The following is a 20481-nucleotide window of genomic DNA, read 5'->3' on the forward strand; positions in this document are numbered from 1 at the left end:
AAAAATGAATAGTAATATAAAATATTAACGTAATTTAACCATAATCACATAAACAGAAAAACACGAAAAGACATTAGAAATAAAAAGGCAGACAATTCTTCTCCTTCACGAAAAGGCCGCTCTCCCCTCGCTTTTGGGAGAATGGGATTAAGGGAGTGGGACCCAGAAATCAGAAGATTTATTTTCCTAGCTAATAGTTGTTGCACAGAACATCAGAGCCCACTGAAGTTAAAGAATCTGCAGTGGATTATGGAATGGATGATACACATCTTGAGTTTTGAAATTCTTTTATTGGACATTTGTGACACCAAATCAACGGTCGTTAGGTTTTTTGTTAATTCAAAATTATATGATTTATCTTTTTAATTTAGCATTATTTACAACAATTAAGATTTATTTCCAGTCCATTTAAAAGTTGTTACATACCTTATTTATCTACCAAAAAAACAAAATTATCTAGAGTATTATCTATGAATAATCTTTTTTAAAAAAATTATACCAAAATGATGAATATTCATTTTTGTATAGTTTCATAATTGGGTACATTAATTCAAATTCAGAATTGGTAAGTTTTCAATTGATGTGGATACGTTTTCATTTACCATGGATACGTTTCCATTTAACGTGAGTACTTTTCAATTTGAAAATAAAAATAAATTTAAACTTATTAAACTGACAAGTAAATTAAATTCAATTAAATTGAGTGGCTCAAGTAAAAGCATCTTAATAAAAAATTTCTAAAGCTTAATCAAAAACTAAAAAAACATAAAACTTTAGTCTATAAACGGCATCTAATTCTAATCCTTGCTTACCATCAAAAGAGAAATGTATAAATTCTTGTTGAGGATCACCAAGGTGCAACACATGAGAGAAAGAGAGTCTAAATTTAACATGATGTGGAAATACCAAATAGAAGGAAAACCAAATGCTTTCTCAAGAAGCGAAAAGCAAACCCCATGGTGTCCTATCTACTAGAGCAATCATGACACACCCCGACCTAATTCGAGGCATGCTGGTCGTCATGTGAGGGTGACATAGCCATGAGCGCAATGCGGAAGTGATAATAATACAAAAATGTGAGTAATTAAAAACCAAAACTAACTAATTTACACTGGGTAAGTATAGAAGTGCGAGTGAAGATGTTTAAAGTACGGATACACATCATCAGAGCATAGATAACCTAAGTGCGGTCCAGCAGGCTAAATACGAATTATACATGATATGGAAGAAAACCCTATATTAATTGGAGTCTGTCAGAACCGCCGTAGAGTCCTTGTGAGCCACCAACACGAACGTCTAACTAGAACCTGGAAGGGCGTAAATCAGAAAACATGAGTGGGCAAAAACAAAGTTTTAAAAAACCTTTTCACTTTTCCAAAAGTAATAACCCTCACCGTAAAACCCATATAATTTCCCAGAAAATAATAATACATATGTATTTATAGAAATCAAGCTCGAGAGTAAAGAAAACCAGGTATATGCCATGTCATTATCTCAACAGTAAATTTGTAAGCCAGGTGATATAAATCAACGTAAAAGTGATATGCCCAGCCGAAGTCACCTAATGTGACATGTACGGCACTAAACCTACACATGAGTCGGAACCACCTAAATGTGGTATGTACGACAGGTTGGGTGTAAATAAGTACGCTCAAGTGCTATGATCACGTGAAGGTTGTGCGACGAATCGTAAGTCACATAAGAGTCGGAACCACCTAATGTGGTCTGTACGATAGGCTGGCACCTGACTTGGATCCAAGTTGAGCGTGACGTGCGGGAGGTGAACGATCACATGAAGACTAGGCCCTGGCCACAGGCGGAGCACTAACACCAGGGTGCAGGACAATGAGCTCTATGTGCATCAACTCATAATCAACTACCATGCAACCATATCAACAATATATACTCACCTGAACTTATTTGGGCCTCCGCAGCATCATGCAATATTATGCAAAGTTATACTAATGCATATGCTAAAATGTAAAGCAAATACGACGGGGCATTTTAAATGAAATTCCATTTAAAACAGTTTCTGGGAAACGCCTATATATATATATATATATATAGAAAACCAAAAGCCCACTCACTGGTATGTAGCAGGGTTGTAACCCCCAAGTCTCGTCTAGCTGCGCTCGTCCTCCGGAAACGTCTCACCTATATGTGAAACAACTATTTTAACGTTAATTTTAAGCACATAATCAAAACCGTGTAATAACTTCTCATACGTTGCTCAATTGGGGTGTTTGAATATACCATCGTGGCGTACTCAACACCATGAGCATCCCCATATTTTTAGAATAATTTTTCGATGACCCACGCGCCTTCACGCACCAGCCTAGGCACGGCCACATGTGTCAGCCACGCATAGGCATGTGCCTAGCACACATACATAATATTTAACGCCGTTAAGGAATATTTTGTTAAATAGTAGCATATACCTTTAACTTTTACCTAACGTCGTTAGTCTATTCCATCAAAGTTGACGGAATATTCTCCTTCATTGTCCGATGGTTCGGCGAAATCCGGCGCTGGCCACCGCTGCATCACCAGAAACTGAAAAATCGTAAAACTTCAATATCTTCTTCGTTTTTCAACCAAATTCCACAAATTTTATATCAATTTGAAACCCTAAACTAGTAGAACATGATCTTACCTCTTAGAGGTCCTAAAGCCGATGAAAAGTGGCAGGAAAATCCTTCGATATTCCGGCTAAGTCTGCAACTCATGTAACTGACTTATCCCGACGTCCAAATCTTCCCAAAAATTGTTCCCAGGTCATATGGAGTAATTTTAAGACTCCCTTAAACTTTAAAACTCCGTGAAATACCCACGATCACGACGGAGCAATTGAGCACCACGCCAGAGCTCTTAGGTTCTCGGGTTCCCGTGATCCGTTCTTTGATCCAATGGTACGGATGGGTTCATGAAGCTCAAGCTTGATCGATGAAGTTTGGATGATGTTTAAGAGTTGAAGGCTTGGATTGTACGGACGAAAGAGAGAGTTCAAGAAAGAGGGAGAGGATGAGGGAGGTTGGCATGTATATGTGTGTGTGTGTTCGGATTGGGCAGAAATAGAAGAGTAGGGCCCTAATTGGGCCATAAGGTTTAGGGCTAGCAATTTAACTCAAAACAAACCCACAATTCTAATTGGACCCAAGAAAGTAGGAGGTATGATAATTGGTCCATTTTCTTAGCCCAACTACACAATCGTTTATTCGTAACATTTTTGTTACAAACCCAACTTGGCCCTAAATCGCATCAACACTCTCGTGACGTCGCGCATAATTTACTCACGTCCGCTAAAAAAAATAGTTTAAAACTATAAACGTACATCCACATCACTACGACTCGAGGGTATACTCGTCATTTTCACACATTCGAGGATAAAATATATATTAATTTGGGACGGGTCGTCACAAATCAACTATATGCAGAATGTTTAGGCTGGAACGCAATAGGTTGAACATACTATATGCAAAATGTTTAGGCCAGAACACAGTAGGTTGAACATAAATACCCTATCTACAATAACGTACGTAGTGAGTTTGGAACTTTGAACCAAAATGCAATGAATTGAATACGCATACACTATTTACCAGAGCAATCCATTACATGCACAACAGGGAGTTTTTCAATTTGTTTTCAGTTATGGCAATGTGTATACTAAGGTGGATGATGTTGAAACAGGCCTACCTCTTTTTTCACACCACAAAATGTTTGAGCTCTATGAATGAAGCAAAAATAATAGATTTTGTATCTAAACCCACCATTAAGGCCAACTTAAATCAAAATAGTGAAAAACTGGAATACTCAGACTGGAGGCTGCTCCTGCTATAATAACAGTGCAGTCTGATTCATCTATATCTATATCTATATCTATATCTATATGGATAAAGTGAGAAGCCCAAACATTCGAAAACCTCTAAACTGCCCTTTTGTTTCCTTCTCAATCAAATTAAAAAAAAAATCAGAATACAAGGACAAAGTGGTAAACAAACAATGCTGAATAGAAAACTGTTTTGGAAAAAGTTAAAAAAAATGATAATTATCCTCTTAAACTTAGCAGATATGGGGAGAAAGAATAGAGGGAGAAAAGAAAAAAAGAAACAAAAATAATTTAATAAAAAAAAATTTAAACATATAGAAAACAAGAGATAATCCAAACCAAATGGCATAACCGTTTAGAAGAGGAGAGGATAAACATGGGCATCAATTTTGAAACTGCTGTGAGCAGTTACGGTTTGGTATATATTTTTCTACATCATGCAAAAATTGAATCATCTCAGTCTTTCGTTACATTTTGTTCTTCTCTTTTGTTTCTTGGTGTTTGATTTCTTTTCCCCTTTGTCTTGCGTTTTATTTTTAGTTTATGTCTAGAAAAGTTGTTCAGTTTAGCAATGTAGGTCTTTAATTTACCTTTCAAGCTATTTTTTAGTTTTTCGATTTTCAGTTACAGATTGATATTTTTTTTATAATTACAGGTGCTTTCATTGTTCCCCATGGTTAAGGATTACACATCAAAATTGTTTCTCCATGGTTGCTGCCGAAAGCATGAAGTTTCTAATGGTGATCAGAAGGTTTTTGTTTTATTCACTTATTTTTTTGTTTATAAATTCAGTTTGTAAATTCTTCTTCATCGTCAATTTCAATTATTTCGTTTTTCTCAAATTTTTCTTCCATGGAAATCCAATGTATTCATGGGTGCTTTACTATTGTTGAATTGAATTTCTAGATTCTGTTAAAATTCAAGCCATTGAATTTTTATTTTTTGAAGAAGAATAAGATTAGGCATAATAGAAGAACACCTACTGATACTTCCAAGTTCGATGTAAGATGTTGGTATCCCTATATTTGATTTCTTATATGATTTTACAATTTGTTATAACCCTTCACAAGGATATGCGCTTATGATTGAAAGACTTTTCACCTTTAACACAATTGTAGTATTGATCAATGATATGTGGAATCTGATTTATGACATTTGTATTTGAATTAATTATTGTTTCTTTTATGGCAGGCAACAACTTCATGAACAACGAAAGTCAAATTGCGGATGAGAGTAAGAAAGGAAATTCCAATATCTCAGAGATTGTCGAGGTAAGAATCTTAGTAAATTTGTTTGTCATCAACTATATAATTTTTTTTCCTCTTCCCTTCTCGGTTTATTTCTTTGGTTTTTTATGGTAGTTATGTTTATCTATATATATATATAAAGTGAGAAGTCTAAATAGGTGAAGCATTTCAAAATGCCAAAAATACCCCTTTATTTCTTTCACAATCAAAACCCAAAAAAAATTAAAAAAGTGAGACCAAACTCGTAAAAAACCATAACTGAAAAAGAGATGAGCATCACAACCGTGAGTTTTACCGAATGAAGAATGAGAACCGCGACATGGGATTTAACCACCCTCCACGTTCTGCAAACTACCAACCAGATCAAAAACGTCCACTCCAACACCTCATTCTCTCTCCTTCTTCTCCAACAAGCTCACTGGTCTATGCCTCTTCACTCTCTCTCTCGCTATCTCTCAAAGCCAAAATTGACAGAAACTGACGACGTGTTTGTGAATGCAAGGAAGAGGAATTCTTGGAATTTAGTTTTGCGCGGGGACAATGTGGGCTTTGAGAGCAAGTCGTACATTTCCAGTTTCTAAAGGTTTAGGATATCACACAATCTATTGGGAGCAGTCTGGAAATCATAATGGCCATGTCTAGGTATGTGTTCAAATTTTGCTCTTCTGGTGATTTCTTCATTTATCGATTCTTCCCTTGTTTTATGGTAGGATCGTATAAATCTTTCCCAGAAACCGTCCATATATGAAAATCTAGAAAAAAGATTTGGGTTGCTTGACAATTATCACCCTAAACTTGATAACATCAACGCCATGGAAGCCTGATTATAGCATAAACAATACTTTCAACTTTGAAGATGCATTAACTCCTGGAATTCATTGGGCTACTCCCCCTCACCAGTTAAGAACAATTGGGAAGTTAGTTTTCTTTTTGTTTTGAATTTGAATTTTGGTCAAAGTTGGGAATTGTATTAGGAAAGAAAACAAGTCCAATAAAAAAATGAGTACGAAATTTTGGGGTGGTACCCACGTATGCACGTATTCAAGGTTTTGTTTGGTGTCTTTGTTGAGTTTCAAAACTTTCCTTTATGGTTTTCTAATTATGTTCTCAGTTGGGATTATTTCTCACCAATTTCCTTTGAGATTTGTGCGTGTGTTTGTTAATGCTCTGTTTCTTCATTTTAACAGGAGAGGGAACTACTCTCTTCCTCTTCTTGGTACCGACGTATGCCCTCTTTCTCACATTCCTTCATTTGGGATCTAAAGTTGATGCCTTTTTGCGTAAAATATCATTTTGTTAGGTGGCTTATCATATTTTGGTTCTCTGCACATTTCGCATAGTTCAGAAAGCAAAATCTCTAGCACTGTCTCTTCATTTTTGTGGCTAAAGGTCATGTTTTTTGTGTCATAAATTTGATTTTGTTAAATGGGTTATGTATATATGTTGGAAAATAAAAAAAAAACTTGAATTTCTACAATTTTTGCGAATTCTATTGAATATTCTTGGTTTAGAAATGTGTAGAATTACATTTAAGAGGCAATACAATGGAAGAGAAGCACATATCAGTTCTTAGGCATTCCCTACGTGATGACTATGCTTAACTGCCTACTCTCCGCTTGGTATGCTGCTTTGCTTCTCACTCCTTCAACTACTCTTTTTTTCTCTCTTCCGCTTGGTTGAAAAATTGTTGGATTTCTATGTAAAAAATATGAATCTTGATATTGGGTTGGATGATACTGTACAATTATCCTTTGTGTATTACATGGTATACCATGTTTTGTGTGCAACATAATAATTTTGTACACTTCAATTATTAGTCTTGTGTAATTAATTAATAATTTGGATTAATTTAATTCATGTATTATGTATAATTTGCTTACAATTTACAATGGTTTGTTACTGTTTGTTTCGCATGAGGTTCTAAAACAATTTGAGAAAGAACAATACTCCTTCAAATCATAGCCCTTCATATGTAATAGCTGCAAAAGGTGTGTGGGGTTCAGTCCCAACGTCCCTTTATTTTTTTCATTCCCATTTGTCTTCTAATTATTTTAGATTTTTAGGTTTTTGCTTTCTATTGGCTTTTTACTTGGGTTTGGGATAGAGAGTACTGATGTATGCTTTCTGATTAAAGAGTTAGATGATTGTGGTTATAACGACACATTTCATCTTGATGAAGTTGATATATTCTTTTTCTTTTTGGGATCCCTTTACTTTGTGTTGATTTTCCTATGAAGAAATGTGATAACATGCTTCTAATAAAATTAGTTCTTCATATAGGGTTTGCAACTGCATATCAATAAATTTCAAAAAGAAAAAAACAATGTTGGACTTCATTGGTCCATGGAGAGGAGAAAGCCAAAAAATTTATTATCTTTTTACGAAAAAACAGGTTTTGTAGTTTGCACTTTATGTATTACTTCAATGTATTCCTAAGAAAATAATGAATCTCATATTTCATTATTTTCTTTTAAGTATAAACATATCTTTGTATACTGTTTAAATACTAAAATTATTCATTGCAGTTTGAATTTGTCATAATTAAAATCAAGTTCATTATTACCTGGTGCGTGTTTTGCCAATGCTTTGATGTTAAACAATTGTATAGAAAAAAATATCATAAGGAGATAATTGAAAGAAAAAAGTAATAAAAAATACAAGAATATCTAAAGCAACACATCTTTGGGGTGAGTAGAGCCCGTAATGCAAAAATACCTCTCTCATGCGTGTAAGCGTGGGCGGAGAGGCTAGTGGATAGATAATAGAAGATCAGCTGAGCTCCTAGGTTCTTCTCTTCGTATGATTTTTTTTTCGTACATTTTTTTTTATGAATGAACTGTTGGAGATTTAACTATATCTTATTTAGTTAAATATTAACCATTTTTTATTGTCTTTTTTTTTCTTTTTTTTTTTTCAACCATTTTTTATTGTGTTTTGGTGTTTGTGAGAGCAAAGCTCCCTTATCTCCAACTTACAATTCCGTGAGGAACATTTATGGTACAGACGTAGTATTATTATAATAATAATAAAATGTCATGCGAATAAATACTTGCATATATTTCTAGACCATTTTTCAATTAAGGGCTTTTGAACAGTATTCAACCAAAGGGCATTTGCAAAGGGGCATATATTGGGGGATCAAATCAGCCCTTAGAAGGGCTATATAATAAAAATAAGGGGTAATATTTATCCCTCTATAGTTGGGGGCGAACTTTTTTTTTTTTTTTTATAATTTTTTTTAATTCATCAGTTTTAGATTTAAATTTTGTCGATAACTTTTATTAGCCTTTCATAATTAAAAATGTCGTTAAAAGTTAACGTGTTTTACTAATTATTTTCAAAATTCGAAGAAGTTCCCATGGATCATGTCAACTCCTCAATCTACGATTTCTTCTATGGATATAATAAAATAATTCTTTTGTTAGCCATTACATCATGTTAAGAGAATTTTCTCAAAATAGAAACTGAACTCATTATATTTTTTATACAATATTATATAATATCTACAGAAATTAATGTTAAACTGTGATATGACAAAATAATTTATGTAAAATTTTACTTTAAAAAAGTCTTCTTTGCATTTTCCTTAATACAAAATAAAAGGGTAATACGGACAGCGAAATAACGTGGTGAGCAGGTTAGGTTGTAGAGAAGATCGCGGAGAGGGGAGCGGACCAAATGACAAGTGGATCGTGAGATGTGGTTGTTTGTTTGTTGCCCGCCGCTCCTTATTTTGGAGCGTTGCGTTTTGTTTCTTTCTCTTCGCTTTGTGCTTTTCAAAATTTTATTCAAGGCAACAGCATATTTATCGATTAGGAAGAGGAAAACAGTAGCACAGTACAAAGCGGGCTGGGAAAGAAAACCACCAACTTTAACAGCCACAATCAGACAACAAAACATCAAGAAGAATATCGGGAGATTCCTCGACCAAAATCACTTGCATTGACAAGACAGAGCATAACGTGCGAGATGATGAGCAGCCACCAGCAGGGCCTTCGAATCTTCCACAATGTGTAAAACCAAACACAAATAGGTAGCTCCATGAAACCGACTCATCATTCCCTTATATCCCCTTTCATCATCTGCTTCTTCTGCTTGGCAGTTGGCATATCATGTTTTGGTCACATTAAGCCATTGAGATTGTACATCTTATTGCCCTGATCAAAAAAATATCCATCACCATTTTTGCGCATTACCCTTACAAGTTTTGTCACATTAAGTCATTGAGTGGCATAAAATTCATGACCTCCAAAGGATTAAACGCCTTTGCAGTTTGCAAAAACTAATAACGGACAAACAAATCCAACCCCATTTAGCATCCCACTTAATCAATCCAAAGAAAAGCAATTAGTAAAATATATAGGCTCTCCAAAAGACTAACAATGTAATTAAATTAAAGAATTAAATATGTGCATATTAATATAATTAAAATTTAATGTGGAGAGATTAAATAAAAATACACATTAAATAACAAAAAATGAATATAAATTTTTATAAAAGTACACTTCAAATGATTAAATTGAATATGTAATCCATTACCATTTTTTTTTTTTAACTTTTAATCTTTTGCAAGAACTAATGTTCAAAAACCCCTTACTTGAATGTAAACACCTGAAATACTAATTAAGTAACCAAATATATAGGCACGGCAGAGGTGGAGTTCCTCTGTCGCTGCTGCTCCATGTTAAGCTCCCTCAGGTTCAGGTAAGGAATGCCCATCTCATCCTTACTCGCCGGAAACATAGTCCCGGCAAGCGGCCTAGACGACGGCCAGCTATTACTCAGCCAAGGAGTGCACAACCCGCTTCTGCTCTCAGTGATATAAATCGGCTCAGAAATCGATCCCCGGAAGGCTTTGGCCCTGGCCTGGTGAACATCTTCATCGCCGCCGCGGATGGCGGAGACGTGGTGGTGGTGGTGGTGGTGAGGTGTCAGCTTGTTCCATTTGAAGAAAAGCAGAGCGCTTTTCCACCAGCGCTTCTTCTTGGTTTTGTTGTGGTGGGGCTTTCTGGAGTCGTCTTTTGAGATGCGCTTTTGGAGATTGAAGTGTTTGGAGTCTATGGATCTCGTTGTCTCCCGCTTGTGCCTCCTTGCTTCCTCCAAAACCTTCATTTTTTTGACATGAAAAGAAATGGGTCAGATCAAAAAATAAAATTGGTTGCACAGTGAGAGAGAGAGAGAGAGAGAGGAGAGAAGAAAGAAATGGGACCTGAAAGTAGTCGACTTGGGGGTCGAAGCCGTAGTCGCTGAAGTGTTGGGGTTGTGGCATCGGAAAGATTGGTGACTTGTTGGACATTTTTCTCTCTGGTTTTTTTGGCTGTTTTTTCAGTGCTTTTGGGGTTCCTTCTTTGTGGGAAAGCAGAGTGGGGTAGGGAGGGAGGGAGGGAGGGAGGGAGAAGAAGGGAAGTTGGGGGAGTGGGAAGAGTGGGAGGTTTTGGGGCGAAGGGGAAGTAATGGCCTTTGGGTATTGGAACCCCACTGAATGCTACGCGCACGTTCCAAGTTCCATCTGTATTAAACATTATGCCAAAAATAAAAAACAGACAAAAAATTTATATAAAGTCTTTTTCTTTTTTTTTTCAGATAATCTCTGCTTAATTTAAGTTGAATAAATTAATAGAAGCTAGGTACTTATGGTCTCATCTTATTAGGAATGACAATTCTAACCGTTAAACTTGATAACCGTAGATAATCGTTCAAATATATTGGATTTGGATATGAAAACTCGGATATATTTTGGGTATGGGGAAAAACCGTGAATATTATTCGATTATGATTTTGGATATGGTTACACGGGTCCTCAATCCGTATCCGTTCCCAAATCCGAACTGAACAATATATAATATAATTATATATAATATTAAAGTATTAAATAATATGTAGGTATTCATTATTCATCGAATCTATTACCTTGAGAATACAAAAATTGCATTGTGTGAGTTGCACTTTGTAGAAAAGTTCAAAAGTTTTGATATGAATCCAAAATCTATGAGAATTCAATGGTACTTATAGGATATATCAAAGATCAGCCAACATTATCAATGTTTAGTTGTAATTTTTATGCTCCACAAGATCCATTCATTAAATCATCTTATACATCAAATATTTAGTGACAATATTAATATTTACTAAATTATCATGCGTTAATTGATTTTTATATTGACGAAGATGCATATAACCGTTAATCGATAGGTAATTCGTTACACAGTGGGTATGATTATGGTTAATACCCAATGGTTAATTTGCGATTATAAATATTATTAATTTTCGTAGTTATGAGGATGAATATAACATTTCTATACTTAAACCGAACCGTTATCATCCCTACACCTGATCAACTTGGTCCTTGGAGATCCACTACATCATGTGTTTAGTTTAGTACTTTGATTAATCAACGGAAACCAAATCACATGACCACTACAATCTTTGCTATTTTAATGCACGCAAATTGAAATAAAAATGAAGATTGAAGAACAAACCCCACTCAACCTTTGCCAAGTAGCTCTCACGACTAATGACTTTGACTGATCGACCAAATTTTTCATGTGCTTTTCAACTCCACGCATGTCGCTGCGCTTGTTTGGGGAGATCGATATATTTGTGAAATTTGGATGGCAATATATGGTTTATCATTTATTTCCATGTGAAGATCTTAGTACAAGAAGTTTATCGTCCAATTTTTGTACTTCAGGTGGATGTAATAATCAAACTTTGAGTGTAAAAGTTAGTACTTTACTATTCAATCCCGCTATTAAAAAAGAATTAAATATAGCACAACCAACTAAGCATCCTCTTTCTTTTCTTTTGTTTTCATGTTATTTTAAGATGAAAATTAAAGTTACAAGGCAAAGCCACTGGGGCAAGAAAAATCAGAGAGCTTCCACTGTAGACATGTCAATTTCGTTGCATGCAAATGATGCGTCACAAAATTCCACATGGCATATGACTCATCACAAATGAACAAGTCATCAATGACATATGACACAAATCAAGCAAAGGAAGTACAAAACCTTCCCAAAACTAGGTAAAGGGGAGGAAATCTCCTTCAAAGTCGGCAAGGGGTCCAAAATCTCTCAAAACCGAAAAGAAAGCTAAATATCTTCACAAAAACAAGCAAGAATTGAAGATTGCGCACAACATAGGCAACAAGCCCTAAATAATTTGGCCAAGATAAGGGAAAGTGGTTGAAACAAGACACAAAACGTGCCTAAATTCTCCCATGGACGAATCAAGACACAAGTCGAAGTCAAATTCACCCAAAAGCATGGCTTTGGAAGTCTATAAATACAAGTTCCCAAGACAAGCATAAGGTCGATAATTTCTACATTGAATGGCCGAAATTCTCACAAAAGGATAACCTTTTGTCAAATATTTGAAGACTAATATGCTGCCAAAGCTCTCTTCAAAGAATGCATAACCAAAGCCGAAGCATTCCCTTGGAGAATCTACAAGTACTCGTGCCGATTCCTTCAAGACTTTGTTGCAAACTCAAAACTTGTAATGACGTTTGATTTAAGATCAAGTCGTCAAGTCCCTTGAATCAAAAAAATCCCACATCAACATCACCTTTGCCGCAGGTCATATGCAAACCTAGAGGTGAAGATTATCCACGCATTGTTTCAAGCTCAAAACGTGAAGCAATTTGTTCAATCGTTCATTTGAGATCAAGTCATCGCGACCCTTGGATCAACAACCTACACATCTACATCAAATTTGAAGATTGAATCAAAAGAAAATTATAAACAGAGGTTGTAACCCTACAAATTCATCAATACAAATATACTTTGTACACGTGTTCTTGTTTCATTCATTACAGAATTTTTGTGTTTACAAATTTGGCACGCCCAATGGGACCTTTCTGCCTCTCATCTCTGTCTTCAAATCCACAAGAAACATACATGGCATTAAGAAAGGATCAAGCTTTTCCCGCAACCAACACGAAGAACAACAACATCATTGCCGCAAGTGGTGGCACTTTGGGCGTCACAAATAGAAGCAAGGCAAGATCTCTTTTTGTTGTGCCTTCCACCCCTACATCAACTTTGCCGAAGGAGTAAGAGCACTCGAGGCACGAGCCCGTGATCACCCTGGCCTCCCTAAAGGCGCTAAAGGAAGAAAGCCCGAGAAGGTACTTCGAGTCGTTGACTTCCGATGCTGATAAGCTAATGTTTATATATATTTTACATCTAATTCACTTGTCTTTTCTTAGTTAGTTCCTTATATTTTTGAGCTATTTACTTTATTTTTTTGTTTTGTGGGATTTGTCAAGCAAAGAAAAGAAAAATAGCACAAGTGGAATTTTAAGTAACAAATTCGTTAAAACTGCCTGTGCAGATCAGCTCACTTTGGAAGCAAGTTACGGACAACTCAGAATGAATTAGAGAATGAGCCTTAATGTTTGGAAAGTTACGGATGTCTATTTTATGGAGCATTTCACGGATTGCTATTATCATGTTTCTAGAAGAAGTTATGGTCAACACTGAAAGGTTCCCAAGAGGCTAGGCAGTTTGTAACTAACAAGAAAGCATTGAAAGCAATAAATCCAATAAATCTAGCAGCCAAAACTAATGCAGCCAAGAACAAGCCAACTCACACCTATTCAAATATCAGAGGAAATGGAAAATTAAAGGGGAGTAATGGGCATAAAGGCTACCTAAAGAGTTACAATTGTTTTACCATTTCCTCTCACTTATTGTCATCACTAAATGGCTGTTAGTGGGGTGAGTTATGGAAAAGAAACTGGGGCAACAAGCAAGAACAAAAAGGCTGCAGGTTGTAACGGCAAAGGGGAGAAAAAATAGAAAAGAAAGAAAAAAAGAAGGATGCAGGTTGTAGCGGAAAGGAAGGAAAAAAAACAGGGCAGCAGTGTTGGGGAAGGAAGGAGAGGAATGAGGAAATCTTGGCATTCTCTTCTTTCGGTTTTATCTTCTCAAACTCATGTCTTTCTTTTGGTTTTATTTAAGGATTATGTGTAACTAATTTTTAGTAGTTAGGGGCTGTTTTGAAGCCCGAATATGATTGCAAGTTTGTTATGACATTTCGTTTGAATTACTTTTATGAATGGATGAAAATTGGTTCACTATTTGTCTCATTGATGAATTCTTTATGTGTTTTCTACGGATCCATACTTAGTAAGCATATCTAGGATTCTAATGCTATGAATATGTGTGTGCTTGCCCTTGTCGAATGAGGACCTACATATGTTCTAGAGTAGTACTTGTTAATTGTGATTAACATGTGAGTCAATTTCTAGGATAAGTTAGACAACGCTAGTACTTACGATACCTTGTGATGACTTAAACTCTTTTCGTTCTTAATGATTTCTACTTGTTAAATCTATGAACACACCATTCTAGATTGCATGCTAAGGACAACGTTAAGTTAAAAATGCCATTCTCTTAACATACTACATAAGAAAGAGTAATAGGTTGAGTTCTAACATTATGCCAACTTGAGCATCTTCATCCTGAAATAAAAGGAATTTGAATGAAACATAACATGTTTGTATGATTATTTGGTGGTGGATAGCAATTCCCCTAACTCATTTTTCTTGATTTGTGAACTACTTAAAATCTGTTTCTTTCTGTTTTTGTTCGATTTAATTTAAATAGAAAATCAACTCCAAAAATCTCAAAACTTTGTATGAGTATAGCTCTGTGTGTCTAGTGTCTGCATATAAAATTTCGTAGATTTTAAACAAGTATAAGATGGTCTAATAATTATTTTTTTGGTGGCTGGTTAGTAGGGACAGTAGCCCAATTTTTGTGACACTTTAAGTAGTTGGTTAAAACAATCTTCTGTGGGAAAGACCCTTATTTTCATATGCTGCAATTGACAAATCTTAGTGTTTATAAAGAAAATAAATAGGACATTTGTGTGCTATTTTGTGTTGTGCTTTTAACCCTATCAGATGTCGACTCAAGCAGAAGTTCGTATCCTATATCCATGCAAGTCATGACTACTAGTACAACTTCAATCGAAGAGCAGCTGGCACAAATGAGCAAAGCAATTGCAAGGCTGACAAGGACCATGGAGGAAAAGGACTTGTAGATTGCTACATTTATCAGCCGTGTAAAGGTGCAACACAACGAGAAAGCTGACCCGAAGGTTGATCCACCAAAGGAGGAAACTGACGAAAATGAGGTGCCTCTAATGGACAAAGCTGAGGAAAAGCTAAAGGTGGACTGAGTTGCGACACTCATGGGGTCTCTTTCTATCCAACAGCTGCAAGAGATGATTATAAGCATGATCAAGGTGCAATATGAAGGAAGCTCGCATGATTCAGTGATGTACTCAAAGCCATACTCTAAAAGGATTGACGCCTTGAGGATGCCAAGAGGTTATCAGCCACCCAAATTCATGCAATTCAATGGAAAGGGTAATCCTAAACAACATATTGCCCATTTGATTGAAACATGCAACAATGCTGGGATAGAGGGAGACTACATGGTCAAGCAATTCATGCACTCGTTAAAAGGTAATGCCTTTGACTGGTACACCAACCTTAAGCCTGAGTCTATCAACTGCTAAGACCAGCTTGAAAGGGAATTCCTCAATCATTTCTATAGCATTTTGCCACACCATAAACATGTTAAAGCTGATGAGTTTGAAGCAGTGGAAGAATGAAACTGTCGTTGACTACATCATTAGATAGTGTTCATTAAGTCTGGATTGCAAAGATCGACTTTTTGAAACATCCGCCATTGAAATGTGGGTTCAAGGCATGCACTGGAGGCTACATTTCGTCTTCTACAGCATAAAACCAAGGACTTTTGAAGAATTGGCAACTCGATCCCATGACATGAAGTTGAGTATTGCCAATCATGGGAAGAAAGAGTCAATCACCGACTTCAAAAAGGATAAGGTGTTTACTTTAAAGGTAGACAAGACTGGGAAAAAGCCCTCTAATGAAGCTTTTGTCATTCGTTCTACCCCCATTAAGACCTTCGCCGCACCTGTCAAGATCTCCTCAAAAAGAAAAACAAAAGAGATGAAAGGTGAGCATTCTCGCACCTAAGATAAGTACAAAACACCTTGAGGGAACTGGAGCAGAAGATGTACCTTTTTCCTGACTTTGATATGGCTGCAATGCTAGACGACTTGTTGGAAAAAAAGGTAATTGAGTTACCGGCATGGAAGCGCCCCTAAGAAATAAATCGCATTAACGATCCTAGGTACTACAATTATCATCGTGAGTCATCCTGTTGGCAAGTGATTCATCATCAAGGAGCTCATCATGAAGTTAAGTTGAACTTGACCTTGAAAACATAGCTGCAACACTCACTACCACAATTGTGGTTGGATCATTTGATCTTATGCCTCTTCAAGGGACACTTGACCACTATCGTTCATGCTCAAGCTACACGGCACCTTCTACATAACCATCGTTGGGGGCAAGCAACCAAAATGCACATACCGACAATGAAGAAAGATGGACACTGGGTCGGTCATAAAAATTATGCCAAAGTTAACAATGACCACAATCGGCATTAAGGTGGATAAACCATCTTGAAGCCGCCTCCTAATCCAAGGTTTTAATCAATGAGGACAAAGAGCAATGAGCATGATTTGAGTGGAGATAACCATTGGCGAACTCAAATCAAGCAAGCTATTCCATGTGATTGATGCAAGAACTTCCTACAACTTGCTCTTAGGATGACCTTGGATCCACGAGAATGGAGTAGTGTCGTCTACCCTTCATCAATGCTTAAAGTTCTATTGAGAATGAGTAAATGTGATACAAGGCGACACCAAGCTATTCACCAAGGCCAAATCACACTTCGCAGATGCCAAGTTCTACATGGATAAAGACATGGTGCCCAAAGCTCTTCCAAAAGAAATCAAGTCCACAGGCAAAGCCGCACCTAAGAAACAAGAGTGGCAAGTCGTGCCCAAGAAACAAGAAGGGGAAGCCGTGCCATCTTCAAGCAAAATTGACGATGAGCCTGCTAAGCCCACAACAATCAAAGGGAGTGTGATGCCCTCAAAAGGACCAAACATAGCCGTCTTTCAATACATCCTAAAGTCGAGAAAAAAGAATGGGCAATCTCTATTCAAAACTGAAACAAGCAAAGACGACACACAGTTGCACAAAGACGATGTAAAGCTTCTCAAGACAAATGCAGTTTTACCTTTGACATAGCTAGGCAATTCTAAAGTTTCAAAACCACCACAAGGTTTCATAAAACTCTCTTCCAACCAAGAGGACTAAAGAAAGTTTCGACCCAAACGCCTATAAACTTATGTCAATGGCTGAGTACGATTTTGCCTCATCTTCAAATCTTCGAAAGAAGAATGCAAACACTATTAACGACAAAGAACGTGACCTCACCAAGACTTAAAAGAAGTTAAATGAGCATGGTTACGAAGTTGACAACAAGAAAGCTAGACTTGGCTTCACACCAAATACACATGTGAAGATTTCAAGCAAAGCGAAAAACATTAGCGCTCAACACATCAGCGTGAATGTTGAACAAAATCAAGAGGAGCCTAAACCCACCCCTCAAACTTCAGTTTTTGATAGGCTGAATCATTCAAAACCCAGAATTTCGACCCTTGATCGCAGTGGTAGTCAAGACTGAACTTCCGTGTTCAAGTGGCTTAACACGCCAACACCCTAAAGCTATGTTTTCGAAAAGTTGTCAAAAGCTAAGAAACAAAGCAACACGACTAGCTCTCATCCACAATGGTCAGTCTTGGAAAGACTTGAAAAAACTAAGCATCCTTCTAATAAAAAAAAGTCAACGCCAAAAAAAGAAAAGCTCGACGATCTAGTAGCAAATGATGATGTTTGAAGCATGATTCTTTCAAGGATGAAGCTTTAAGCAACCTTGGAAGTTGACGTAAAAGGACAACTGAAGGTAAAAAGATGCACCATCATCTACATTGGCCAATCTTCACGCCAACAAGCCTAAAAGGATGACATTGAAGAGAAGGTCCAAGATGTCTTCCACATCATAAGATAAAGAAGATGAAATCACCAAGAAAGACATCACTACTATGCCACATAGTTCAAGGAAGCCACAATTGATGATCTCAAAGAGCTCAACTTAGGCACAAGCGAGGAACTGAAGCCTATCTTTGCAAGTGCACTACTAAGTGCGGACGAGATCGAGGAGTACTACCAACTACTAATAGAGTATAAAGACGACAAAGAAATGTCCAGCCTTGACCGTACCATTGTCGTGCATCGTTAGTTAAGCCTGAAACACTCTATTAATGCTCTTTTGAAGGAATACTTCTAAGATGCCTAGGTGAGAAAGAAACCAATCAAGCCATGGAAGAAGCACACTCAGATGTATTCGAAGCCTATCAGTCTGGACCAAAACTGCACTTCCAGCTCAAGAGAATGGGTTATTACTGGCCAAGCATGGTAAAGGACTGCCTGAAGTACGCCAAAACATATCAAGTCTGCCAATTTCACGCAAACTTTGTACATCAACCGCCTGAGCCTTTACACTCCACAGTTGTTTCATGGTCATTCGATGTATGGGGATTGGACGTTGCATGACCAATCACACCAAAATCATCTGAAGGAGAAGCTTACATCTTAGCCGCAACAAACTAATTCTCCAAGTGGGCTGAAGTTGTACCCCTGAGGGAAGTCAAGAAAGAAACTGTCGTCTGTTTCATCAAGGAGCATATCATCCACTTATATGGTATGCCTCGCTACATCATCACAAATAATGGAAAACAATTATCCAATTGACTCATGGATGAGCTTTGCGAGAAATACAGGTTCAAGTAGCACAAGTCTTCCATGTATCATGCTCCAGCCAACTGTCTCACGGAAGCATTCAACAAAACGTTGTGTAACCTCCTGAAGAAGGTAATCGGTCGAACAAAGAGAGACTGATATGAAAGAATAAGTGAAACACTTTGGGCATATAGGACAACACATCGGACTCTAATGAGTCAATATTATATTATATTTTTTACCCTATTCTTAGTATTAATTTATTGATTATTTTGGTATAATTTTGATAATTTGCTTTATATTTTCAACATAGGATATTTGACTTCCTCTGGAGCAAAACATGATCAAATGGATGAATTTTGGAGTGATTCCAATTGAAGGATATTCATGTGCCTTTCAAGATGATTGTGAAGAATTTGTGCCACTTACTATCCTCAAGTCTTCTTGGTGTATCTTTGACCACCAACCTACATAGGCACAGGTCACTGGATTACTCTTAAACTCATCTTTGGCCAATAGGGTGATAGAAGCATTTAGGCATGCACGGGTACAAGACTCTTAATGCATATACATGATTTGCAAGGATTCCGACTGTGCATTTTCCTTCAGCTTGCGTGGCACATGTTGGACAAAACCAAACTACATGCTGAAACAGTGAGGACTAAACAGCTGAACAATACATCGGTCACTTTACCACAAAGAAACAAACTTTAAGCGAAGACTTGTAAGATAAGATAAGTCTAAGAAACGAATGTTTGAATCATCTATGAAGCATCGCCGCTCCGAGCCAACCCTTGCCAGATAATCCATTCTCAAACCTTAATAGCTTCTAAACAACACTTGCACTTGCAAATCATCAACGCTCTTCACAGAAAGCACACCAGAGTACTTTGTCATCAAAAGCTCCAGCTTGACTAAAGTTAGTGAAGAATGCTCCGACTTGTCTAAAGTCAATGAAGAAAAATGAGTGCCAAAGTGCTCACTAACCAACCATACACATAATGGTAGGGAAGTACCTCAGTACGATCTTCAGTGCTCGCTAAGTTCGAAACAATGCTCAAGCCATCATAAATATTAGCTAAGACTGGGATAGAAAGGCCAAAAGATTCACCTGCAGTCATCTAGCTAGTAACTTTGAAGATTCCGGGATGAATAAAGTTGACGTCATCTTTGGGGAAAACAAACTTACAAAGCCAACAAGCTAAGAAAGCGTCTAGGTAAGATTCTTCCATATGCTCTGACGTTACGCCAAGATCCTCAACCGCTTTCAACTCAGCAAAAGAATTATGCCTAGCTGAACCAATGGCACCTAATAGGTCTAAGTCTCCCTTTGGCTTAGTGGTCATGTTACGGCCACTTTTCTTCGAACGCTTCTTGTACTTCATGGCATCCTAATACCAAAATTGGATCTATGAAGATACCATCATGCCTGACTTGCCCTGAGCCTCTTGGGAAAGCTTGTGATACGCCCAAAACAAATAGCAGCAACACACAAGCAATCATCGACTATTGCGATGAGAAAACTCCTCCACACTAGGAACAACCTTATCATAAAATTTACCCTAGATCGGCAAGCCTCCTATCTTATAGAGATCCCAAAGTGAAATCTACATTTCCCCTTAAGCCATGTGAAGTGTGTTGGTCGCTGAACATCAATGCTCAAAGAATGCACTAAAGATGAAATGATGATGATCATAACTAAACAAAGATCG

At 36.9% G+C, this 20481-nt stretch overlaps 1 protein-coding gene across 2 annotated transcripts; it reads right to left on the minus strand.

The window, feature by feature from the left end:
• Positions 1-8817: 8817 nt before the first annotated feature.
• Positions 8818-10545, minus strand: LOC137738442 (uncharacterized). 2 transcript variants are annotated; one of them, XM_088682434.1, is made up of 3 exons: positions 10283-10545; positions 9685-10179; positions 8818-9230 (listed from the first exon to the last, which is right to left on the minus strand). In XM_088682434.1, exons 1-2 carry the CDS (start codon positions 10367-10369, stop codon positions 9697-9699), a joined length of 570 nt encoding a protein of 189 aa, XP_088538560.1. In that variant the 5' UTR covers positions 10370-10545; the 3' UTR covers positions 8818-9230; positions 9685-9696. The 2 variants fall into 2 exon arrangements, with proteins under 2 accessions (XP_088538560.1, XP_068334178.2); XM_068478077.2 differs by having other exon boundaries at positions 9671-10179.
• Between the last annotated feature and the right edge of the window lie 9936 nt (positions 10546-20481).

This window comes from Pyrus communis, chromosome 13 (genome assembly GCF_041283825.1).
Source record: "Pyrus communis isolate YQ-2024b chromosome 13, ASM4128382v1, whole genome shotgun sequence".
NCBI lineage: Eukaryota > Viridiplantae > Streptophyta > Magnoliopsida > Rosales > Rosaceae > Pyrus > Pyrus communis.

Bases quoted from the DNA above. Each gene is read 5' to 3' on its own strand.
- LOC137738442 (XM_088682434.1), bottom strand. From the start codon at position 10,369: ATGTCCAACAAGTCACCAATCTTTCCGATGCCACAACCCCAACACTTC. The intron at 10,180-10,282 runs GTCCCATTTCTT...AAAAAAATGAAG, and splicing joins CCCAAGTCGACTACTTTCAG to GTTTTGGAGGAAGCAAGGAG.